This window comes from Scyliorhinus torazame, chromosome 9 (genome assembly GCF_047496885.1).
Source record: "Scyliorhinus torazame isolate Kashiwa2021f chromosome 9, sScyTor2.1, whole genome shotgun sequence".
Taxonomy (NCBI): domain Eukaryota; kingdom Metazoa; phylum Chordata; class Chondrichthyes; order Carcharhiniformes; family Scyliorhinidae; genus Scyliorhinus; species Scyliorhinus torazame.
In genome coordinates this window covers 7677318-7704299 of record NC_092715.1, presented here as the reverse complement: position 1 = coordinate 7704299, position 26982 = coordinate 7677318, and the positions used below count along the sequence as shown (strand labels likewise).

Sequence of the window (26982 nt, the reverse complement as noted above, 5' to 3'; positions counted from 1 at the left end):
ATCTCAAACCCGTTAAATGTGGTCCAATTGTTCATTCACTTGAGAATACTGAGCTGCTGAACACTACCTCCTTAACCCCCAAACCCCCACCCCACTCTCTACACCCCCTCCCCACCCCACTGTCTACACCCCCTCCCCACCCCACTCTCTACACCCCCCTCCCCACTCCACTGTCTACACCCCCTCCCCACCCTACTCTCTACACCCCCCCCACCCCACTGTCTACACCCCCTCCCCACCCCACACTCTACACCCCCTCCCCACCCCACTGTCTACACCCCCACCTCACTCTCTACACACCCCTCCCCACCCCACTCTCTACACCCCCCAACCCCCGCCCCACTCTCTACACACCCTCCCCTACCCAACCCCCATTCCCTTCCCACTCCCACCACCCCACCCCACAACCCCCCTCCCCACCCCACTCTCTACACCCACCTCCCCCACCCCACTCACACACCCCCCTCCCCACCCCACTCTACACCCCCCCACCCACCCCACTCTCTACACCCCCCTCCCCCACCCCACTCTCTACACGCCCCCCTCCCCACTCCACTCTCTACACCCCCTCCCCACCCCACTCCCTACACCCCCCTCCACCACTCCACTCTCTACACCCCCTCCCCACCCCACTCTCTACACCCCCCTCCCCCACCCCACTCTCTACACCCCCTCCCCACCCAACTCTCTACACCCCCCTCACCCACCCCACTCTCTACACCCCCCTCCCCCACCCCACTCTCTACACGCCCCCTCCCCCACCCCACTCTCTACACGCCCCCCTCCCCCACTCCACTCTCTACACCCCCTCCCCACCCCACTTTCTACACCCCCCTCCCCCACCCCACTCTCTACACGCCCCCTTGCCCCACTCCACTCTCTACACCACCTCCCCACCCCACTCTCTACACCCCCCTCCCCCACCCCACTCTCTACAACCCCCTCCCCACCCCACTCTCTACACCCCCCTCACCCACCCCACTCTCTACACCCCCGCTCCCCCACCCCACTCTCTACACCCCCCTCCCCCACCCCACTCTCTACACCCCCCCTCCCCCATCCCACTCTCTACACCCCCTCCCCCGCCCCACTCTCTACACCCCTCCCCCATCTCCACTCTCTACACCCCCTCCCCCACCCCACTCTCTACACCCCCTCCCCACCACACTCTCTACACCCCCTTCCCCCATCCCACACTCTACACCCCGTTCCCTCACCCCACCCTGCACCCCCACCCAACACTCTATACCCCCCTCCCCCACCCCACTCTCTACACCCATCCCCATCTCCACTCTCTACACCCCCTCCCCCACCCCACTCTCTACACCCCCCTCCCCACCCCACTCTCTACAACCCCCTCCCCCATCCCACTCTCTACACCCCCTTCCCCCATCCCACCCTCCACCCCCACCCCACTCTCTACAACCCCTCCCCCACCCCACTCTACACCCCCCTCCCCCACCCCACTCTCTACACCCCCCTCCCCACCCCACTCTCTACACCCCCCTCCCCCACCCCACTCTCTACACCCCCCTCCCCTCCCCACTCTCTTCACCCCCTCCCCACCACACTCTCTACACCCCCGCTCCCCCACCCCACTCTCTACACCCCCCTCCCCCACCCCACTCTCTACACCCCCCTCCCCCACCCCACTCTCTACACCCCCTCCCCCACCCCACTCTCTACACCCCCTCCCCCATCCCACTCTCTACACCTCCTCCCCGCCCCACTCTCTACACCCCCTTCCCCCATGCCACACTCTACACCCCGTTCCCCCACCCCACACTCCACCCACACCCCACACTCTATACCCACTCCCCCACCCCACTCTCTACACCCCTCCCCATCTCCACTCTCTACACCCACTCCCCCACCACACTCTCTACACCCCCCTCCCCACCCCACTCTCTACAACCCCCTCCCCCATCCCACTCGCTACACCCCCTTCCCCCACCCCACCCTCCACCCCCACCCCACTCTCTACAACCCCTCCCCCACCCCACTCTCTACACCCCACCCCACCCCCACCCCTTTCTCCCCCATTCCCTTCCCTACTCCCATCCCCCACCCCACTCTCTACACCCCCCTCCCCCACCCCACTCTCTACACCCCCCTCCCCACCCCACACTCTACACCCCCCTCCCCCACCCCACTCTCTACCCCCCCTCCCCCTCCCCACTCTCTTCACCCCCTCCCCACTCTCTACACCCCCGCTCCCCCACCCCACTCTCTACACCCCCCTCCCCCACCCCACTCTCTACACCCCCTCCGCCACCCCACTCTCTACACCCCCTCCCCATCCCACTCTCTACACCCCCTCCCCGCCCCACTCTCTACACCCCTTCCCCATCTCCACTCTCTACACCCCCTACCCCACCCCACTCTCTACACCCCCTCCCCACCCCACTCACTGCAACCCCCCTCCCCCATCCCACTCTCTACACCCCCTTCCCCCATCCCACCCTCCACCCCCACCCCACTCTCTACACCCCCCTCCCCACCCCACTCTCTACACCCCTTCCCCCCATCCCACCCCCACCCCACTCTCTACACCCCCCTCCCCCATCCCACACTCTACACCCCCTTCCCCCATCCCACCCTTCACCCCCACCCCACTCTCCACAACCCCCTCCCCACCCCACTCTCTACACCCCCTTACCCACCCGACTCTCCAAACCCCCTCCCAACCCCACTCTCTACACCCCCTCCCTCACCCCACTTTCTGCACCCTCCACCCCCACCCCACTCTCCACAACCCCATACCCCACCCCACGCTCTACACCCCCCTCCCCATCCCACACTCTACACCCCGTCCCCCATCCCACTCTCTACACCCCACTCCCCCACCCCCACCCCACTCTCCACAACCCCCTACACCACCCCCCTCCCCATCCCACACTCTACACCCCGTCCCCCATCCCACACTCTACACCCCTTCCCCCAACCCCCTCTCTACACCCCCTCCCCCACCCCTCTCTCTACACCCCCTCCCATCCCACTCTCTACACCCTCCACCCCCACCCCACTCTCTACACCCCCCTCCCCAACCTCACTCTCACACCCCCCTCCCCCACCCCACTCTTACACCCCCCTCCCCAACCTCACTCTCTACACCCCCCTCCCACACCCCACTCTCTACACACCCTCCCCCACCCCACTCTCTACACCCCCTCCCCACCCCACTCTCTACACCCTCCTGCCCACCCCACTCTCTACACCCCCCTCCCCCACCCCCACTCTCTACACCCCCTCCCCACCCCACTCTCTACACCCCCCTCCCCCGCCCCACTCTCTACACCCCCCTCCCCACCCCACTCTCTACTCCCCCCCTCCCCCACCCCACTCTCTACACCCCCTCCCCACCCCACTCTCTACACCCCCCTCCCCATCCCACACTCTACACCCCGTCCCCCATCCCACTCTCTACACCCCACTCCCCCACCCCCACCCCACTCTCCACAACCCCCTCCCCCACCCCCCTCCCCCACCCCACTCTCTACACCCCCCTCCCCATCCCACACTCTACACCCCGTCCCCCATACCACACTCTACACCCCCTCCCCCACCCCGCTCTCTACACCCCATCCCCCACCCCACTCTCTACACCCCTCCCACTCTCTACACCCTCCACCCCCACCCCACTCTCTACACCCGCCCTCCCCCACCCCACTCTTTACACCCCCCTCCCCCACCCCACTCTCTACACCCCCCTCCCACACCCCACTCTCTACACCCCCCTCCCCCACCCCACTCTCTACACCCCCCTCTCTACACCCCCTCCCCACCCCACTCTCTACACCCTCCTCCCCACCCTCTACACCCCCTCCCCTCCCCACTCTCTACACCCCCTCTACCCCACTCTCTACACCCCCCTCCCCCACCTCACTCTCTACACCCCCCTCCCCCACCCCACTCTCTACACCCCCTCCCCCATCCCACTCTCTACACCCCCTCCCCCACCCCTCTCTACACCCCTCCCCCATCTCCACTCTCTACACCCCCTCCCCCACCCCACTCTCTACACCCCTCCCCCATCTCCACTCTCTACACCCCCTTCCCCCACCACACTCTCTACACTCCCTTCCCCCATCCCACCCTCCACCCCCACCCCACTCTCTACACCCCCCTCCCCACCACACTCTCTACACCCCCCTTCCCCATCCCACACTCTACACCCCCTTCCCCCATCCCAACCTTCACCCCCACCCCACTCTCCATAACCCCCTCCCCACCCCACTCTCTACACCCCCCTCCCCACCCAACTCTCCACACCCCCTCCCAACCCCACTCTCTACACCCCCTCCCTCACCCCACTTTCTGGACCCTCCACCCCCACCCCACTCTCCACAACCCCCTCCCCCACCAAACTCTCTACATCCCCCTCCCCATCCCACACTCTACACCCCGTCCCCCATCCCACTCTCTACACCCCACTCCCCCACCCCCACCCCACTCTCCACAACCCGCTCCCCCACCCCCCCTCCCCCACCCCACTCTCTACACCCCCCCTCCCCGTCCCACACTACACCCCGTCCTCCATCCCACACTCTATACCCCCTCCCCCACCTCACTCTCTACACCCCCTCCCCCAACCCACTCTCTACACCCCCTCCCCCACCCCCTCTGCACCACCCTCCCCCACCCCACTCCCTACACCCCCTCCCCCATCCACCCCCACCCCACTCTCCACAACCCCCTCCCCCACCCCCTCCGCACCCCACTCCCTACACCCCCCTCCCCCACCCCACTCTCTACAGCCCCCTCCCCCACCCCACTCTCTGCACCCCCCTCCCCCACCCCACTCTCCACACCCCCTCCCAGCCCCATTCTTTACACCCCCTCCCCCACCCCACTCGTTAAACCCCCCTCCCCCACCCCACTCTCTACACCCCCTCCCCCATGCCACACTCTACACCACCCACCCCACTCTCCACAACCCCCTCCCACACCCCACTCTACACCCCCCTCCCCCACCCCACTCTCTACACCCCCTCCCCACCCCACTCTCTACACCCTCCTCCCCACCCCACTCTCTACACCCCCTCCCCCACCCCACTCTCTACACCCCTTCCCCACCCCACTCTCTACACCCCCCTCCCCCACCCCACTCTACACCCCCCTCCCCACCCCACTCTCTACTCCCCCCTCCCCCACCCCACTCTCTACACCCCCTCCCCCATCCCACTCTCTACACCCCCTCCCCCACCCCTCCCCCATCTCCACTCTCTACACCCCCTCCCCCACCCCACTCTCTACACCCCTGCCCCATCTCCACTCTCTACACCCCCTCCCCACCACACTCTCTACACTCCCTTCCCCCATCCCACCCTCCACCCCCACCCCACTCTCTACACCCCCCTCCCCACCACACTCTCTACACCCCCCCTTCCCCATCCCACACTCTACACCCCCTTCCCCCATCCCAACCTTCACCCCCACCCCACTCTCCACAACCCCCTCCCCACCCCACTCTCTACACCCCCCTCCCCACCCCACTCTCCACACCCCCTCCCAACCCCACTCTCTACACCACCTCCCTCACCCCACTTTCTGGACCCTCCACCCCCACCCCACTCTCCACAACCCCCTCCCCCGCCCAACTCTCTACACCCCCCTCCCCATCCCACACTCTACACCCCGTCCCCATCCCACTCTCTACACCCCACTCCCCCACCCCCACCCCACTCTCTACACCCCCCTCCCCGTCCCACACTCTACACCCCGTCCTCCATCCCACACTCTACACCCCCTCCCCCACCTCACTTTCCACACCCCCTCCCCCAACCCACTCTCTACACCCCCTCCCCCATCCCACTCTCTACACCCCACTCTCCACAACCCCCTCCCCCACCCCTTCCGCACCCCCTCCCCCACCCCACTCTCTACACCCCCTCCCCCATCCACCCCCACCCCACTCTCCACAACCCCCTCCCCCACCCCCTCCGCACCCCACTCCCTACACCCCCCTCCCCCACCCCACTCTCTACAGCCCCCTCCCCCACCCCACTCTCTACACCCCCTCCCCCACCCCACTCTCCACACCCCCTCCCAGCCCCACTCTTTACACCCCCCTCCCCCACCCCACTCGTTAAACCCCCCTCCCCCACCCCACTCTCTACACCCCCCTCCCCATCCCACACTCTACACCACCCATCCCACTCTCCACAACCCCCTCCCACACCCCACTCTCTACACCCCCCTCCCCCACCCCACTCTCTACACCCCCCTCCCCACCCCACTCTCCACAACCCCCTCCCCCACCCCACTCTGTACACCCCCTCCCCCATCCCACTCTCTACACCCTCCACCCCCACCCAACTCTCTACACCCCCCTCTCTACACCCCCTCCCCCACCCCACTCTCTACACCCACCCTCCCCCACCCCACTCTCTACACCGCCCTCCCCCACCCCACTCTCTACACCTCCTCCCCCAACCCCCCATCCCACTCTCTACCCCCTCCCCCATCCCACTCTCTACCCCCCTCCCCACTCTTTACACCTCCCTCTCCCACCCCACTCTCTACACCCCCCTCCTCCACCCCACTCTCTACACCCCACTCCCCCACCCCACTCTCTACATCCCCTCCCCCATCCCCCCACCCCACTCTCTACACCCCATTCCCCACTCTCTACTCCCTGTGGTTGTCCCCCTCTCGAACAGGTATACCCCTTTGAATACTGTCGGGGGGGATAGCCTATCAGGGGAAAACAGCAGCAGCCAGAGCAGTGGCACCACGGCTGGCTCTGATGTTCAGAAGGGAGGGTCAAAGCGCAGAAGAGTAATAGTAATAGGGGACTCTATAGTCAGGGGCACAGATAGGCGCTTCTGTGGACGTGAAAGAGACTCCAGGATGGTATGTTGCCTCCCTGGTGCCAGGGTCCAGGATGTCTCCGAACGGGTAGCGGGCATCCTGAAGGGGGAGGGCAAACAGGCAGAGGTCGTTGTACATATTGGTACTAACGACCTAGCTAGGAAGGGGCATGAGGTCCTGCAGCAGGAGTTCAGGGAGCTGGGCAGAAAGTTAAAAGACAGGACCTCTCGGGTTGTAATCTCGGGATTACTCCCTGTGCCACGTGCCAGTGAGGCTAGAAATAGGAAGATAGAGCAGCTAAACACGTGGCTAAACAGCTGGTGTATGAGGGAGGGTTTCTGTTATCTGGACCACTGGGAGCTCTTCCGGGGCAGGTGTGACCTGTATAAGATGGACGGGTTGCATCTAAACCGGAGAGGCATAAATATCCTGGCCGCGAGGTTTGCTAGTGTCACACGGGAGGGTTTAAACTAGTATGGCAGGGGGTGGGCATGGTAGCAATAGGTCAGAAGGTGAGAGCATTGAGGGAGAACTAGGGAATAGGGACAGTGTGGCCCTGAGGCAGAGCAGACAGGGAGAAGTTGCTGAGCACAGCGGGTCTGGTGGCCTGAAGTGCATATGTTTTAGTGCAAGAAGTATTACAGGTGAGGCAGATGAACTTAGAGCTTGGATTAGTACTTGGAACTATGATGTTGTTGCCATTACAGAGACCTGGTTGAGGGAAGGGCAGGATTGGCAGCTAAACATTCCAGGATTTAGATGTTTCAGGCGGGATAGAGGGGGATGTAAAAGGGGAGGCGGAGTTGCGCTACTGGTTATGGAGGATATCACAGCTGTACTACGGGAGGACACCTCAGAGGGCAGTGAGGCTATATGGGTAGAGATCCGGAATAAGAAGGGGGCAGTCACAATGTTGGGGGTTTACTACAGGCCTCTCAACAGCCAGCGGGAGATAGCGGAGCAGATAGGTAGACAGATTTTGGAAAAGAGTAAAAAAAACAGGGTTGTAGTGATGGGAGACTTCAATTTCCCCAATATTGACTGGGACTCACTTAGTGCCATGGGCTTAGACGGGGCAGTTTGTAAGGAGCATCCAGGAGGGTTTCTTAAAACAATATGTAGACAGTCCAACTACGGAAGAGGTGGTACTGGACCTGGTATTGGGGAATGAGCCCGGCCAGGTGGTAGAAGTTTCAGTAGGGGAGCTTTTCGGGAACAGTGACCACAATTCAGTAAGTGCTGGTGGACAAGGATAAGAGTGGTCCTAGGGTGAATGTGCTAAATTGGGGGAAGGCTAATTATAACAATATTAGGCGGGAACTGAAGAACATAGATTGGGGGCGGATGTTTGAGGGCAAATCAACATCTGACATGTGGGAGGCTTTCAAGTGTCAGTTGAAAGGCATTCAGGACCGGCATTTTCCTGTGAGGAAGAAGGATAAATATGGCAATTTTCTGGAACCTTGGATAACGAGAGATATTGTAGGCCTCGTCAAAAAGAAAAAGGAGGCATTTGTCAGGGCTAAAAGGCTGGGAACAGACGAAGCCTGTGTGGAATATAAGGAAAGTAGGAAGGAACTTAAGCAAGGAGTCAGGAGGGCTAGAAGGGGTCACAAAAAGTCATTGGCAAATAGGGTTAAGGAAAATCCCAAGGCTTTTTACACGTACATAAAAAGCAAGGGGGTAGCCAGGGAAAGGGTTGGCCCATTGAAGGATAGACAAGGGAATCTATGTGTGGAGCCAGAGGAAATGGGCGAGGTACTAAATGAGTACTTTGCATCAGTATTCACCAAAGAGAAGAAATTGGTAGATGTTGAGTCTGGAGAAGGGGGTGTATATAGCCTGGGTCACATTGAGATCCAAAAAGATCAGGTGTTGGGTGTCTTAAAAAATATTAAGGTAGATAAGTCCCCAGGGCCTGATGGGATCTACCCCAGAATACTGAAGGAGGCTGGAGAGGAAATTGCTGAGGCCTTGACAGAAATCTTTGGATCCTCACTGTCTTCAGGGGATGTCCCGGAGGACTGGAGAATAGCCAATGTTGTTCCTCTGTTTAAGAAGGGTAGCAAGGATAATCCCGGGAACTACAGGCCGGTGAGCCTTACTTCAGTGGTAGGGAAATTACTGGAAACCCACTCTCGACACCCTCCTCCCCCACCCCACTCTCTACACTTCCCTCCCCCACCCCCACCCCACTCTCTACACCCCTCCCCACCCCACTCTCTACACCCCCCACCCCCACCCCACTCTCTACACTTCCCTCCCCCACCCCCACCCCACTCTCTACACCCCCTCCCCATCCCACTCTCTACACCTCCCTCCCCCACCCCCACCCCACTCTCTATCCCTCCCCATCCCACACTCTACACCCTCCTCCCCCACCCCACTCTCTACACCCCCCACCCCACCCCAATCTCTACACCTCCTCCCCCACCCCGCTCTCTACACCCCCATACCACTCTCCACACCTCCCTCCCCCACCCCCACCCCACTCTCTAAACCTCCTCCCCCACCCCGCTCTCTACACCCCCATACCACTCTCTACACCTCCCTCCCCCACACCCACCCCACTCTCTACACCTCCCTCCCCCACACCCACCCCACTCTCTACACCTCCTCCCCCACCCCACTCTCGACACCCCCCTCCCCCACCCCACTCTCTACACCCCCCACCCCCCCACTCTCTACACCTCCTCCCCCACCCCGCTCTCTACACCCCCACCCCACTCTCTACGCCCCCGACTCCATCCCCCTCCCTACACCCCTCTCCCTCAGCACAGATCGTTGATGTAATGGGAGCAGTTACCGGCAGACGGGTGGTATCCCTCGGCAGAGAGAGGGGGAGTGTGACGATGCCAGTCTGCACACACGAGGGATCCTGCAGCAGCCTTTGCCCTCGAGTAAAGCCGGTCCTCAGCTCTCTCCTTGGTATGGAGGCGGGGTGAGGGATGATGCCAATCTGCAGACTTGGGGGATGGAGCTGCAGCCTTGGCATTGATGTAGCGCCGTTCCTCACCGCTCCCTGCGGCTGTGGGAGGGGGAGTGTGACGATGCCCACCTGCACACACATGAGATCCTGCAATTACCTCCGTCTGGAAGTCACACGGCTCCTCCAATCTCTCCTCAGCAGTGCCGATGGGCAAGGGAAGGGCGGCTCCTACAACAAACAGGAAGACAGGGTGATGTAAAGCAGCAACGCACACGCTGGAGCCTGAACAGTGACATTGGGGTTCAGGGCATTGCTTTGAGGACAAACCGGTCGCCATGACTGTCCCGACCAATGAGCTGGCTGCCTGATAGCGGGAATGGAGTACGAGCTGCGTGAGGTCACCGCCAACACCCAGTGAGGTCACCGCTAACACCCAGTGAGGTCAGTGCCAACACCCAGTGAGGTCAGTGCCAAGGCCCAGTGAGGTCAACACCAACACCCAGTGAGGTCGGCACTAACACCCAGTGCGGTCAAAACCAACACCCAGTGAAGTCACCGCCAACACCCAGTAAGGTCAGCTCCACCACCCAGTGAGGTCAGCACCAACACCCAGTGAGGTCAGCACAATCACCCAGTGAGGTCAGCACAAACACCCAGTGAGGTCAGCACAAACACCCAGTGAGGTCAGCACAATCACCCAGTGAGGTCAGTGCCAACAACCAGTGAGGTCACCGCTAACACCCAGTGAGGTCAGTGCCAACACCCAGTGAGGTCAGTGCCAAGGCCCAGTGAGGTCAACACCAACACCCAGTGAGGTCGGCACTAACACCCAGTGCGGTCAAAACCAACACCCAGTGAAGTCACCGCCAACACCCAGTAAGGTCAGCTCCACCACCCAGTGAGGTCAGCACCAACACCCAGTGAGGTCAGCACAATCACCCAGTGAGGTCAGCACAAACACCCAGTGAGGTCAGCACAAACACCCAGTGAGGTCAGCACAATCACCCAGTGAGGTCAGTGCCAACAACCAGTGAGGTCACCGCCAACACCCAGTGAGGTCATAACCAACACCCAGTGAGGTCACCGCCAACACCCAGTGAGGTCACCGCCAACACCCAGTGAGGTCATAACCAACACCCAGTGAGGTCATAACCAACACCCAGTGAGGTCACCGCCAACACCCAGTGAGGTCATAACCAACACCCAGTGAGGTCATAACCAACACCCAGTGAGGTCACCGCCAACACCCAGTGAGGTCATAACCAACACCCAGTGAGGTCACCGCCAACACCCAGTGAGGTCACCGCCAACACCCAGTGAGGTCATAACCAACACCCAGTGAGGTCATAACCAACACCCAGTGAGGTCACCGCCAACACCCAGTGAGGTCAACACCAACACCCAGTGAAGTCAACACTAACACCCAGTGAGGTCAGCACTAACACCCAGTGAGGTCAGCACAAACACCCAGTGAGGTCACCACCCACAGCCAGTGAGGTCAGCACAATCACCCAGTGAGGTCAGCACCAACACCCAGTGAGGTCACCGCCAACACCCAGTGAGGTCGGCACCAACACCCAGTGAAGTCACCACCAACACCCAGTGAGGTCGGCACAAACACCCAGTGAGGTCATAACCAACACCCAGTGAGGTCACCGCCAACACCCAGTGAGGTCAACACCAACACCCAGTGAGGTCAACACCAACACCCAGTGAGGTCAGCACTAACACCCAGTGAGGTCAGCACAAACACCCAGTGAGGTCACCACCCACAGCCAGTGAGGTCAGCACCAACACCCAGTGAGGTCGGCACCAACACCCAGTGAGTTCAGCACCAACACCCAGTGAGGTCAGCACAGAACCCAGTGAGGTCACCGCCAACACCCAGTGAGTTCAGCACAATCACCCAGTGAGTTCAGCACAATCACCCAGTGAGGTCAACACAATCACCCAGTGAGGTCATAACCAACACCCAGTGAGTTCAGCACCAACACCCAGTGAGGTCATAACCAACACCCAGTGAGTTCAGCACAATCACCCAGTGAGGTCAACACAATCACCCAGTGAGGTCATAACCAACACCCAGTGAGTTCAGCACCAACACCCAGTGAGGTCATAACCAACACCCAGTGAGGTCAGCACAATCACCCAGTGAGGTCAGCACCAACACCCAGTGAGGTCAGCTCCAACACCCAGTGAGGTCAGCACCAACACCCAGTGAGGTCAGCACCAACACCCAGTGAGGTCAGCACCAACACCCAGTGAGGTCAGCACACAACCCAGTGAGGTCAGCACCAACACCCAGTGAGGTCAGCGGCAACACCCAGTGAGGTCAGCACCAACACCCAGTGAGGTCAGCACCAACACCCAGTGAGGTCAACACCAACACCCAGTGAGGTCAGCACCAACACCCAGTGAGGTCAGCACAAACACCCAGTGAGGTCAGCACCAACACCCAGTGAGGTCAACACCAACACCCAGTGAGGTCGGCACCAACACCCAGTGAGTTCAGCACCAACACCCAGTGAGGTCAGCACAGAACCCAGTGAGGTCACCGCCAACACCCAGTGAGTTCAGCACAATCACCCAGTGAGTTCAGCACAATCACCCAGTGAGGTCAACACAATCACCCAGTGAGGTCATAACCAACACCCAGTGAGTTCAGCACCAACACCCAGTGAGGTCATAACCAACACCCAGTGAGTTCAGCACAATCACCCAGTGAGGTCAACACAATCACCCAGTGAGGTCATAACCAACACCCAGTGAGTTCAGCACCAACACCCAGTGAGGTCATAACCAACACCCAGTGAGGTCAGCACAATCACCCAGTGAGGTCAGCACCAACACCCAGTGAGGTCAGCTCCAACACCCAGTGAGGTCAGCACCAACACCCAGTGAGGTCAGCACCAACACCCAGTGAGGTCAGCACCAACACCCAGTGAGGTCAGCACACAACCCAGTGAGGTCAGCACCAACACCCAGTGAGGTCAGCGGCAACACCCAGTGAGGTCAGCACCAACACCCAGTGAGGTCAGCGGCAACACCCAGTGAGGTCACCGCCAACACCCAGTGAGGTCAGCACAAACACCCAGTGAGGTCAGCACAAACACCCAGTGAGGTCAGCACCAACACCCAGTGAGGTCAGCACCAACACCCAGTGAGGTCAGCACCAACACCCAGTGAGGTCAGCACCAACACCCAGTGAGGTCAGCACCAACACCCAGTGAGGTCAGCACAATCACCCAGTGAGGTCAGCACAAACACCCAGTGAGGTCAGCACCAACACCCAGTGAGGTCAGCACCAACACCCAGTGAGGTCAGCACCAACGCCCAGTGAGGTCACCGAAAACACCCAGTGAGGTCACCGCCAACACCCAGTGAGGTCAGCACCAACACCCAGTGAGGTCAGCACCAACACCCAGTGAGGTCAGAGGCAACACCCAGTGAGGTCAGCACCAACACCCAGTGAGGTCAGCGGCAACACCCAGTGAGGTCAGCACCAACACCCAGTGAGGTCAGCACCAACACCCAGTGAGGTCAGCGGCAACACCCAGTGAGGTCAGCACCAACACCCAGTGAGGTCAGCGGCAACACCCAGTGAGGTCAGCACCAACACCCAGTGAGGTCAGCACCAACGCCCAATGAGGCAGCCTCGAACTCAGCAAGTGGGAGAATATTCCGGACCCACAACATAACCTAAAACTGCATTTTTTATTTTTCCCGGGATGTGGGCGTTACTGGCTGCCCAGCGTTTGTTGCCCATCCCAAATTGCCCTTGAACTGAATAGCTTGCTGGACCATTTCCGAGATCTGTGGGTCTGGAGTCACATGTAGGCCAGACCGGGTAAGGGCGGCAGATTTCCTTCCCTAAAGGACATTAATGAACCAGATGTGTTTTTACAACAATCGACAAAGGTTTCATGGTCATCGGTACTGACACTACATTTACATTAAGGCAGCACGGTAGCACAGTGGTTAGCACAGCGCCAGGGTCCCAGGTTCGATTCCCGGCTTGGGTCACTGTCTGTGCGGAGTCTGCACGTTCTCCCCGTGTCTGCGTGGGTTTCCTCCGGGTGCTCCGGTTTCCTCCCACAAGTCCCGAAAGACGCGCTGTCAGGTGAATTGGACAGTCTGAATTCTCCCTCTGTGTACCTGAACAGGCGCCGGAATGTGGCGACTAGGGGCTTTTCACAGTAACTTCATTGCAGTGTTAATGTAAGCCTACTTGTGACAATAAAGATTATAAAAGCGGCCGGAGAATGGCCGGGTCCCTGACCGCACCTGCGGACGGCTGACGACCTGCAGCTGTTATATGCCGTACAAAATGGCGCCGGCCGAGCACGGACCCGACCCGCTATCCGCGACCCCCTGGCCAACCCCCACCAGTCCCTCCAGCCCTCGCGGAAGCCCTCCTGGCCTGTGGCATGGATCCCAGCCGAGTGTGGCGGCGCTGGACACGGTCAACAGCCGCCATGCCGGTTTCCCGACCGGAGGCCACACGTGTCCCGCGCCATTGGAACGCTGCCTATCAGGGGCGGAGTATCACAGGTCAATAACGCGCCAAAGCCGTTGCAACGGCGCGCAACGCGATTACCGATCACAATATGGGCTTCAGGCAACGGGGAATCCAGCCCGCTGTCTCTGTAACTTTCCTCATTCCTTCACTCAGCAGCAAATCAGGGTGGGTTACTTTGAACAGTTGATCTTGGCAGAGCTATGAAACTCCCATCATACCTGCACCCTGAGTGGAAAGGTGCTGGGTTCCGGAACATTCCGCTGGCTCCTGGGGATCCAAGGCACTGTGTAGATGTTCAATGGTGTTTATAAGCTGTTGGAAAGAGCAGGCAGTGGGTTAGTGCAGGCAATGTGAAGAATGTGAGTCGGCCTCATCACTGAATTGATGTCAAATAAACACGGAGTTTGGTGTAGAGCTGAATGAGAAGGGAGCTCAGGGTCATCATCAGAGAGGTTACAGCACAGAATGAGGCCTTTCCACCGACTGTACCAGTGCTGGCTCTCTGCAAGACCAACTCTTCGAGTCCGACTCGCCCACCTCTCGCTCCGTATACACCTGCCTAGAATCTCCTACAAACAATAATCTAACTCCCTTTTGAGAGCGTCGATTAAACCTGCCTCCGCCACACTGTCAGACAGAACATTCCGGATCCTAACCGCTCGCTGTGTGAATCTCTCTCACTCTCAGACAGAACATTCCGGATCCTAACCACTCGCTGTGTGAATCTGTCTCTCTCACTCTCAGACAGAACATTCCGGATCCGAACCACTCGCTGTGTGAATCTGTCTCTCTCACTCTCAGACAGAACATTCCGGATCCTAACCACTCGCTGTGTGAATCTGTCTCACTCTCAGACAGAACATTCCAGATCCGAACCGCTCGCTGTGTGAATCTGTCTCTCTCACTCTCAGACAGAACATTCCGGATCCTAACCACTCGCTGTGTGAATCTGTCTCTCTCACTCTCAGACAGAACATTCCGGATCCTAACCACTCGCTGTGTGAATCTGTCTCTCTCTCTCAGACAGAACATTCCAGATCCGAACCGCTCGCTGTGTGAATCTGTCTCTCTCACTCTCAGACAGAACATTCCGGATCCTAACCGCTCGCTGTGTGAATCTGTCTCTCTCACTCTCAGACAGAACATTCCGGATCCTAACCACTCGCTGTGTGAATCTGTCTCTCTCACTCTCAGACAGAACATTCCGGATCCTAACCGCTCGCTCTGTGAATCTGTCTCTCTCGCTCTCAGACAGAACATTCCGGATCCTAACCGCTCGCTGTGTGAATCTGTCTCTCTCACTCTCAGACAGAACATTCCGGATCCTAACCACTCGCTGTGTGAATCTCTCTCACTGTCAGACAGAACATTCCGGATCCTAACCACTCTCTGTGTGAATCTGTCTCTCTCACTCTCCGACAGAACATTCCGGATCCTAACCACTCGCTGTGTGAATCTGTCTCTCTCACTCTCAGACAGAACATTCCGGATCCTAACCACTCGCTGTGTGAATCTGTCTCTCTCACTCTCAGACAGAACATTCCGGATCCTAACCACTCGCTGTGTGAATCTGTCTCTCTCACTCTCAGACAGAACATTCCGGATCCTAACCACTCGCTGTGTGAATCTGTCTCTCTCACTCTCAGACAGAACATTCCGGATCCTAACCACTCGCTGTGTGAATCTGTCTCTCTCACTCTCAGACAGAACATTCCGGATCCTAACCACTCGCTGTGTGAATCTGTCTCTCTCACTCTCAGACAGAACATTCCGGATCCTAACCGCTCGCTGTGTGAATCTGTCTCTCTCGCTCTCAGACAGAACATTCCGGATCCTAAACACTCGCTGTGTGAATCTGTCTCTCTCACTCTCAGACAGAACATTCCGGATCCTAACCGCTCGCTGTGTGAATCTGTCTCTCTCACTCTCAGACAGAACATTCCGGATCCTAACCACTCGCTGTGTGAATCTGTCTGTCTCTCACTCTCAGACAGAACATTCCAGATCCTAACCACTCGCTGTGTGAATCTGTCTCTCACACTCTCAGACAGAACATTCCGGATCCTAACCACTCGCTGTGTGAATCTGTCTCTCTCACTCTCAGACAGATCATTCCGGATCCTAACCACTCGCTGTGTGAATCTGTCTCTCTCACTCTCAGACAGAACATTCCGGATCCTAACCACTCGCTGTGTGAATCTGTCTCTCTCACTCTCAGACAGAATATTCCGGATCCTAACCGCTCGCTGTGTGAATCTGTCTCTCTCACTCTCAGACAGAACATTCCGGATCCTAACCACTCGCTGTGTGAATCTGTCTCTCTCTCAGACAGAACATTCCGGATCCTAACCACTCGCTGTGTGAATCTGTCTCTCTCACTCTCAGACAGAACATTCCGGATCCTAACCACTCGCTGTGTGAATCTGTCTCTCTCACTCTCAGACAGAACATTCCGGATCCTAACCGCTCGCTGTGTGAATCTGTCTCACTCTCAGACAGAACATTCCGGATCCTAACCACTCGCTGTGTGAATCTGTCTCTCTCACTCTCAGACAGAACATTCCGGATCCTAACCACTCGCTGTGTGAATCTGTCTCTCTCACTCTCAGACAGAACATTCCGGATCCAAACCACTCGCTGTGTGAATCTGTCTCTCACTCTCAGACAGAACATTCCGGATCCTAACCACTCGCTGTGTGAATCTGTCTCTCTCACTCTCAGACAGAACATTCCGGATCCTAACCGCTCGCTGTGTAAATCTGTCTCTCTCAACGGATCCTAACCACTCGCTCTGTGAATCTCTCTCACTCTCAGACAGAACATTCCGGATCCTAACCACTCGCTGTGTGAATCTGTCTCTCTCTCAGACAGAACATTCCGGATCCTAACCACTCGCTGTGTGAATCTGTCTCTCCCACTCTCAGACAGAACATTCCGGATCCTAACCACTCGCTGTGTGAATCTGTCTCTCTCACTCTCAGACAGAACATTCCGGATCCTAACCACTCGCTGTGTGAATCTGTCTCTCTCACTCTCAGACAGAACATTCCGGATCCTAACCACTCGCTGTGTGAATCTGTCTCCACCACACTCTCAGACAGAACATTCCGGATCCTAACCACTCGCTGTGTGAATCTGTCTCTCTCACTCTCAGACAGAACATTCCGGATCCAAACCACTCGCTGTGTGAATCTGTCTCCACCACACTCTCAGACAGAACATTCAGGATCCTAACCACTCGCTGTGTGAATCTGTCTCCACCACACTCTCAGACAGAACATTCCGGATCCTAACCACTCGCTGTGTGAATCTGTCTCTCTCGCTCTCAGACAGAACATTCCGGATCCTAAACACTCGCTGTGTGAATCTGTCTCTCTCACTCTCAGACAGAACATTCCGGATCCTAACCGCTCGCTGTGTGAATCTGTCTCTCTCACTCTCAGACAGAACATTCCGGATCCTAACCACTCGCTGTGTGAATCTGTCTGTCTCTCACTCTCAGACAGAACATTCCGGATCCAAACCACTCGCTGTGTGAATCTGTCTCTCTCACTCTCAGACAGAACATTCCGGATCCTAACCACTCGCTGTGTGAATCTGTCTCTCTCACTCTCAGACAGAACATTCCGGATCCTAACCACTCGCTGTGTGAATCTGTCTCTCTCACTCTCAGACAGAACATTCCGGATCCTAACCACTCGCTGTGTGAATCTGTCTCTCTCACTCTCAGACAGAACATTCCGGATCCTAACCACTCGCTGTGTGAATCTGTCTCCACCACACTCTCAGACAGAACATTCCGGATCCTAACCACTCGCTGTGTGAATCTGTCTCTCTCACTCTCAGACAGAACATTCCGGATCCAAACCACTCGCTGTGTGAATCTGTCTCCACCACACTCTCAGACAGAACATTCCGGATCCTAACCACTCGCTGTGTGAATCTGTCTCCACCACACTCTCAGACAGAACATTCCGGATCCTAACTACTCGCTGTGTGAATCTGTCTCTCTCGCTCTCAGACAGAACATTCCGGATCCTAACCACTCGCTGTGTGAATCTGTTTCTCTCACTCTCAGACAGAACATTCCGGATCCTAACCACTCGCTGTGTGAATCTGTCTCTCTCACTCTCAGACAGAACATTCTGGATCCTAACCACTCGCTGTGTGACTCTGTCTCTCTCACTCTCAGACAGAACATTCCGGATCCTAACCACTCGCTGTGTGAATCTGTCTCACTCACTTTCAGACAGAACATTCCGGATCCTAACCACTCGCTGTGTGAATCTGTCTCCGCCACACTCTCAGACAGAACATTCCGGATCCTAACCACTCGCTGTGTGAATCTGGCTCTCTCGCTCTCAGACAGAACATTCCGGATCCTAACCACTCGCTGTGTGAATCTGTCTCCGCCACACTCTCAGACAGAACATTCCGGATCCTAACCACTCGCTGTGTGAATCTGGCTCTCTCGCTCTCAGACAGAACATTCCGGATCTTAACCACTCGCTGTGTGAATCTGTCTCACTCTCAGACAGAACATTCCGGATCCTAACCACTCGCTGTGTGAATCTGTCTCTCTCGCTCTCAGACAGAACATTCCGGATCTTAACCACTCGCTGTGTGAATCTGTCTCACTCTCAGACAGAACATTCCGGATCCTAACCACTCGCTGTGTGAATCTGTCTCTCTCGCTCTCAGACAGAACATTCCGGATCCTAACCACTCGCTGTGTGAATCTGTTTCTCTCACTCTCAGACAGAACATTCCGGATCCTAACCACTCGCTGTGTGAATCTGTCTCTCTCACTCTCAGACAGAACATTCCGGATCCTAACCACTCGCTGTGTGACTCTGTCTCTCTCACTCTCAGACAGAACATTCCGGATCCTAACCACTCGCTGTGTGAATCTGTCTCACTCACTTTCAGACAGAACATTCCGGATCCTAACCACTCGCTGTGTGAATCTGTCTCCGCCACACTCTCAGACAGAACATTCCGGATCCTAACCACTCGCTGTGTGAATCTGTTTCTCTCACTCTCAGACAGAACATTCCGGATCCTAACCACTCGCTGTGTGAATCTGTCTCACTCTCAGACAGAACATTCCGGATCCTAACCACTCGCTGTGTGAATCTGGCTCTCTCGCTCTCAGACAGAACATTCCGGATCCTAACCACTCGCTGTGTGAATCTGTCTCTCTCGCTCTCAGACAGAACATTCCGGATCCTAACCACTCGCTGTGTGAATCTGTCTCTCTCACTCTCAGACAGAACATTCCGGATCCTAACCACTCGCTGTGTGAATCTGTCTCTCTCTCAGACAGAACATTCCGGATCCTAACCACTCGCTGTGTAAATCTGTCTCTCACACTCTCAGACAGAACATTCCGGATCCTAACCACTCGCTGTGTGAATCTGTCTCTCTCACTCTCAGACAGAACATTCCGGATCCTAACCACTCGCTGTGTGAATCTGTCTCTCTCTCAGACAGAACATTCCGGATCCTAACCACTCGCTGTGTGAATCTGTCTCTCTCACTCTCAGACAGAACATTCCGGATCCTAACCACTCGCTGTGTGAATCTGTCTCTCTCACTCTCAGACAGAACATTCCGGATCCTAACCACTCGCTGTGTAAATCTGTCTCTCACACTCTCAGACAGAACATTCCGGATCCTAACCACTCGCTGTGTGAATCTGTCTCCCTCTCAGACAGAACATTCCGGATCCTAACCACTCGCTGTGTGAATCTGTCTCCCTCTCAGACAGAACATTCCGGATCCTAATCACTCGCTGTGTGAATCTGTGTCTCTCTCTCAGACAGAACATTCCGGATCCTAACCACTCACTGTGTGAATCTCTCGATCACTGTCTATTGTTCACTATTGATCAATACAAGTTTCTGGGTGTCGGCAGTTAAGCTGAGGTTGCTCTCTGTTTGTAGCTCATTCTCCTCCTGACCTGTGTGTGGTGAAGGGTTAGTCTGGCCCAGTGAGGTGCTTAGCAGGTGATGAGCTCTTACCATCTTGGTGTTGGCAAAGTCCTGCTCCATATTTACTGCCATGTCCTGCAGGGCACTGAGCTGGTAATCCATTTCACTCAGCTGTGCCCTCGCCCGCTTGGTGCCCACAGATTGGGGAGAAGCTTGTGGAGGTGTCCACGAATCGACATTGACTTGTTGCAGCAGCCTCTGTGTTAGATCGTCTCCAGATATCTGCTGTTCTAAACGCTCACTCTGGGGCTGGACCTGGTGGACGGATGGACTCTCTGGAAATAAAATGACAAAGTTGAAGCAGACAGAAAGCTCGGCTGTCTCAGACTCCAGGCACCTCATTGCCTGTGTTCGTAGTGACCCTCGCATTGTAAATGAAACACACACAATGTTAACACATTAACAGGCCATTCAGCCCCTCCAGCCCATGCTGCTGTTACCCTCCACACTCGCAATTTATTTCAATCACATTCACCCATCTTCCCAAACCCTTCGTCACAATAAATGGGAGGATAGTGAGAGGTGTAGAGGGACCTTGGAGTGAATATCCACTGTAGCCACCTGGGGTGGCCACTTACAATAAGAAACATGGACGGTCGCAAAGCATAACGGGAAAATGGTCAATGCAAGGTTCAGGCAGGCTCAGAGCCTGAATGTATATTTGTGAGCGAAGAATCCAGACGGTATCGAAACCCCCAACCGATTAGCATTTTGATGGCCCATCTCCCTCAGACAAAGGAATGATACTTGAGCAACCGATACAATCCCAGACATTTCGGCGCCTCTCCCTTTACTCAGGAAGCATCAGGCAATACCACAGATCCCTGACGGTAGCACAACAGGTCGATAAGGTGGCTAAGAAGGTACATGTGAATTTATTAGATGAGGCAGAGAATGTAAGAACAGGGAGGTTATGCTGGAACTGTATAAAAGATTAGTTAGGCCACAGCTAGAATACTGTGTGTGACGTTCTGGTCACTGTAGCCATCCGAGATGGCCACTTCCCGATTACAAAATGGACACTTGGCAAAGATTGCAGGTAAAATGGACAATACTGAGAAAACAAGCAGTTTCAGGGTTTGTCTGTTGATTAGAGCCGCAGCTCCCAGACAAGACCAAAACTGCAAACCATTACCATACTAATGGCCCATCTCCGGGGACAAAAGAGTAACATTTGAGTAACCGATACCAAGGCAGACACCCCGGCGCCAGAGGAGACCGAAACAAAGCAGGCCAACGGCCACCTAGGACACGCCCAGCCATCAGGGCACCCACCCCTTTATTGGAGGAAATCGATAGGAACGATTGAGAAACGGCCCAATTAATTGGGGCCAAGTTCAAGCCCGCCCAAAAGCGCACAAAGCCCCTTTTGGGTATAAGAAGGAACCCCCCCAAGAGAGAATCGCTCTCTTGGCTCCGGCTCTCACCGAGGAGAGACCTGCCCAAAAGCTGCACCAGAACAAGCAAGTCCAAGGTCAACGCACGCTACCAGACAGACAAACTTAGCTGTTCCCCTTCACCACTTTGACCCCAGCACCCTCAGAACCGAACAACGGCCATTGTTCCTCTGACTGAGTGGGCGCCCAAAGCTAAGTATAGGCTTTAGCAGTAGTGATAGTTTAATCTGTAGAGTTTTCGTGCATGAGTATATTTAACTGTGTGTCTAAATAAATAAGCATTGACTTTGAACTAACTAACTGGTGTATCGAGTCTTTGATCAGTATTCGGTTTGAACCTGCGGTGGTATCGAGAGATACCTGGCAACTCTAGAGCAAAACGTAATTAGAATTAAAGAAGGCGACCATATTGAGAGCCAACCAAAGAGAAACACAATTAGCAACATCACCTCTTGACAGAAAGGATGTCACTGCATTAGAGAGGGGACAGAGGAGACTTCTGAGAATGTTACCAGGTCTGGAAAATTGCAGCTTTGAGGAACATGCGAATTAGGGTGGAAAGGTCAATTACTAGGGGGCATAGGTTTAAGGTGAGAGGGGCAAGGTTTAGAGTAGATGTACGAGGCAAGATTTTTACACAGAGGGTAGTGGGTGCCTGGAACTCGCTGCCGGAGGAGGTGGTGGAAGCAGGGACGATAGTGACATTTAAGGGGCATCTTGATAAATACATGAATAGGATGGGAATAGAGGGATACGGACCCAGGCAGTGTAGAAGATTGTAGTTTAGTCGGGTAGCATGGTCGGCATTGGCTTGGAGGGCCGAAGGGCCTGTTCCTGTGCTGTACTTTTAGTCATAGAATTTACAGTGCAGAAGGAGGCCATTCGGCCCATCGAGTCTGCACCGGCTCTTGGAAAGAGCACCCTACCCAAGGTTAACACTGCGACCCCATTCCCATAACCCAGTAACCCCACCCAACACTAAGGGCAATTTTGGACACTAAGGGCAATTTATCGTGGCCAATCCACCTAACCTGCACATCTTTGGACTGTGGGAGGAAACCGGAGCACCCGGAGGAAACCCACGCACACACGGGGAGGATGTGCAGACTCCGCACAGACAGTGACCCAAGCTGGAATCGAACCTGGGACCCTGGAGCTGTGAAGCAATTGTGCTATCCACAAGGCTACCGTGCTGCCCCAAACCTTTCTTTGTTCTCGGTGCAGGAGGAGGACACTCGGCCCCTCAAATCTGACCCACCGTTCAATACAATCACAGCTGATCAATCAGTACATCAACCCCACATTCCTGCCTAATCCCGATAACCTTTCACCTCTTTGTTCATCAAGAATCTGCCTTAATTTTATTAACTTACCACAGATTAACTTACTTGCCTTGCAGGTCAGCTGTTGAGTTCGGGAGTGAGAGCTGGGACCTTAGAATCAGCGCGGGAATTTTGAAAAGCGCGGGGGCTGCGAGACAGAGGGGACCATTTAAAAGGTTGCTGTCTGTGGTGAGGTGAGTACAGATTAACTTACTTGCCTTGCAGGTCAGCTGTTGAGTTCGGGAGTGAGAGCTGGGACCTTAGAATCAGCGCGGGAATTTTGAAAAGCGCGGGGGCTGCGAGACAGAGGGGACCATTTAAAAGGTTGCTGTCTGTGGTGAGGTGAGTACAGATTAACTTACTTGCCTTGCAGGTCAGCTGTTGAGTTCGGGAGTGAGAGCTGGGACCTTAGAATCAGCGCGGGAATTTTGAAAAGCGCGGGGGCTGCGAGACAGAGGGGACCATTTAAAAGGTTGCTGTCTGTGGTGAGGTGAGTACAGATTAACTTACTTGCCTTGCAGGTCAGCTGTTGAGTTCGGGAGTGAGAGCTGGGACCTTAGAATCAGCGCGGGAATTTTGAAAAGCGCGGGGGCTGCGAGACAGAGGGGACCATTTAAAAGGTTGCTGTCTGTGGTGAGGTGAGTACAGATTAACTTACTTGCCTTGCAGGTCAGCTGTTGAGTTCGGGAGTGAGAGCTGGGACCTTAGAATCAGCGCGGGAATTTTGAAAAGCGCGGGGGCTGCGAGACAGAGGGGACCATTTAAAAGGTCGCTGTCTGTGGTGAGGTGAGTACAGATTAACAACTTGCTTACCTTGCAGGCCAAGTCGATTTCAGCAGGAGCGGAGCAGGTTAGTCCATTTCTGCGGGGGCAGAGCGGAAGTGATTTCTGGGAGGTAAGTTTCTCCTTTAAATAAATTTTTTAAAAAAAATTCTAGTGTTTAAGGTGGGAACAGGAAGTCGACCCGCGGACGTCTGGGAAGACCCTCACCAATAAATTCTGGTGGAGAGGAAACCCGAGACACTACACGTGTAGTGTCTCCCACCCGCCCTCCTCCTCTAACCTAATAATAAAACCCTTTGGTGTGAGGTAAGTACCATATTTTATTATTGTTATTAATAATTTTTATTCTTTATTTTTTTTTTATATCTAAAATTTTTTTTAAATTTAGTTGTTAGCCAGATCTTGGTAGAAAGTTAGAGGAATGGCAGGGAAGGGAGTGCAATGTTCCTCCTGCAGGATGTTTGAGGTGAGGGATGCCGTTAGTGTCCCTGCTGATTTTACCTGCAGGAAGTGCTGCCATCTCCAGCTCCTCCAAGACCGAGTTAGGGAACTGGAGCTGGAGTTGGAAGAACTTCGGATCATTCGGGAGGCAGAGGGGGTCATAGATAGCAGCTTCAGGGAATTAGTTACACCAAAGATTGGAGATAGATGGGTAACTGTAAGAGGGACGGGGAAAAAACAGTCAGTGCAGGGATCCCCTGCGGTCGTTCCCCTGAGAAACAAGTATACCGCTTTGGATACTTGTGGGGGGGACGACTTACCAGGGGTAAGCCATGGGGTACGGGCCTCTGGCACAGAGTCTGTCCCTGTTGCTCAGAAGGGAAGGGGGGAGAGGAGCAGAGCATTAGTAATTGGGGACTCTATAGTCAGGGGCACAGATAGGAGATTTTGTGGGAGCGTGAGAGACTCACGTTTGGTATGTTGCCTCCCAGGTGCAAGGGTACGTGATGTCTCGGATCGTGTTTTCCGGGTCCTTAAGGGGGAGGGGGAGCAGCCCCAAGTCGTGGTCCACATTGGCACTAACGACATAGGTAGGAAAGGGGATAAGGATGTCAGGCAGGCTTTCAGGGAGCTAGGATGGAAGCTCAGAACTAGAACAAACAGAGTTGTTATCTCTGGGTTGTTGCCCGTGCCACGTGATAGTGAGATGAGGAATAGGGAGAGAGAGCAATTAAACACGTGGCTACAGGGATGGTGCAGGCGGGAGGGATTCAGATTTCTGGATAACTGGGGCGCTTTCTGGGGAAGGTGGGACCTCTACAGACAGGATGGTCTACATCTGAACCTGCGGGGCACAAATATCCTGGGGGGGAGATTTGTTAGTGCTCTTTGGGGGGGTTTAAACTAATGCAGCAGGGGCATGGGAACCTGGATTGTAGTTTTAGGGTAAGGGAGAATGAGAGTATAGAGGTCAGGAGCTTAGATTTGACGTCGGAGGAGGGGGCCAGTGTTCAGGTAGGTGGTTTGAAGTGTGTCTACTTCAATGCCAGGAGTATACGAAATAAGGTAGGGGAACTGGCAGCATGGGTTGGTACCTGGGACTTCGATGTTGTGGCCATTTCGGAGACGTGGATAGAGCAGGGACAGGAATGGATGTTGCAGGTTCCGGGGTTTAGGTGTTTTAGTAAGCTCAGGGAAGGAGGCAAAAGAGGGGGAGGTGTGGCGCTGCTAGTCAAGAGCAGTATTACGGTGGCGGAGAGGATGCTAGATGGGGACTCATCTTCCGAGGTAGTATGGGCTGAGGTTAGAAACAGGAAAGGAGAGGTCACCCTGTTGGGAGTTTTCTATAGGCCTCCAAATAGTTCTAGGGATGTAGAGGAAAGGATGGCGAAGATGATCCTGGATATGAGCGAAAGTAACAGGGTAGTTATTATGGGAGACTTTAACTTTCCAAATATGGACTGGAAAAGATATAGTTCGAGTACATTAGATGGGTCGTTTTTTGTTCAGTGTGTGCAGGAGGGTTTCCTGACACAGTTTGTTGACAGGCCAACAAGAGGTGAGGCCACATTGGATTTGGTTTTGGGTAATGAACCAGGCCAGGTGTTGGATTTGGAGGTAGGTGAGCACTTTGGGGACAGTGACCACAATTCGGTGACGTTTACGTTAAGGATGGAAAGGGATAAGTATACACCGCAGGGCAAGAGTTATAGCTGGGGGAAGGGAAATTATGATGCCATTAGACGTGACTTGGGGGGGATAAGGTGGAGAAGTAGGCTGCAAGTTTTGGACACACTGGATAAGTGGAGCTTGTTCAAGGATCAGCTATTGCGTGTTCTTGATAAGTATGTACCGGTCAGGCAGGGAGGAAGGTGCCGAGCGAGGGAACCGTGGTTTACCAAAGAAGTGGAATCTCTTGTTAAGAGGAAGAAGGAGGCCTATGTGAAGATGAGGTGTGAAGTTTCAGTTGGGGCGATGGATAGTTACAAGGTAGCGAGGAAGGATCTAAAGAGAGAGCTAAGACGAGCAAGGAGGGGACATGAGAAGTATTTGGCAGGAAGGATCAAGGAAAACCCAAAAGCTTTCTATAGGTATGTCAGGAATAAGCGAATGACTAGGGACAGAGTAGGACCAGTCAAGGACAGGGATGGGAAGTTGTGTGTAGAGTCTGAAGAGATAGGCGAGATACTAAATGAATATTTTTCGTCAGTATTCACTCAGGAAAAAGATAATGTTGTGGAGGAGAATGCTGAGCTCCAGGTAAATAGATTAGATGGCATTGAGGTAAGTAGGGAAGAGGTGTTGGCAATTCTGGACAGGCTGAAAATAGATAAGTCCCCGGGGCCTGATGGGATTTATCCTAGGATTCTCTGGGAGGCCAGGGAAGAGATTGCTGGACCATTGGCTTTGATTTTTATGTCATCATTGGATACAGGAATAGTGCCAGAGGACTGGAGGATAGCAAATGTGGTCCCTTTGTTCAAAAAGGGGAGCAGAGACAACCCCGGCAACTATAGACCGGTGAGCCTCACGTCTGTAGTGGGTAAAGTCTTGGAGGGCATTATAAGAGACAAGATTTATAATCATCTAGATAGGAATAATATGATCAGGGATAGTCAGCATGGCTTTGTGAAGGGTAGGTCATGCCTCACAAACCTTATCGAGTTCTTTGAGAAGGTGACTGAACAGGTAGACGAGGGTAGAGCAGTTGATGTGGTGTATATGGATTTCAGCAAAGCGTTTGATAAGGTTCCCCACGGTAGGCTATTGCAGAAAATACGGAGGC

The 26982-nt window shown here is 55.4% G+C and overlaps 1 protein-coding gene across 1 annotated transcript in view; it reads right to left on the bottom strand.

Moving 5' to 3' along the window:
* Window positions 1-9584: 9584 nt before the first annotated feature.
* Window positions 9585-26982, bottom strand: part of LOC140429943 (ciliogenesis and planar polarity effector 1-like) — a 687141-nt gene continuing 669743 nt past the window's right edge. Inside the window, exons 41-43 of the mRNA XM_072517533.1 lie at window positions 20285-20529; window positions 14480-14573; window positions 9585-9970 (exon numbers count right to left, since the gene is read on the bottom strand). Of these exons, the coding sequence (XP_072373634.1) occupies window positions 9585-9970; window positions 14480-14573; window positions 20285-20529 (725 nt within the window). The remainder of the gene's footprint in view (window positions 9971-14479; window positions 14574-20284; window positions 20530-26982) is intronic.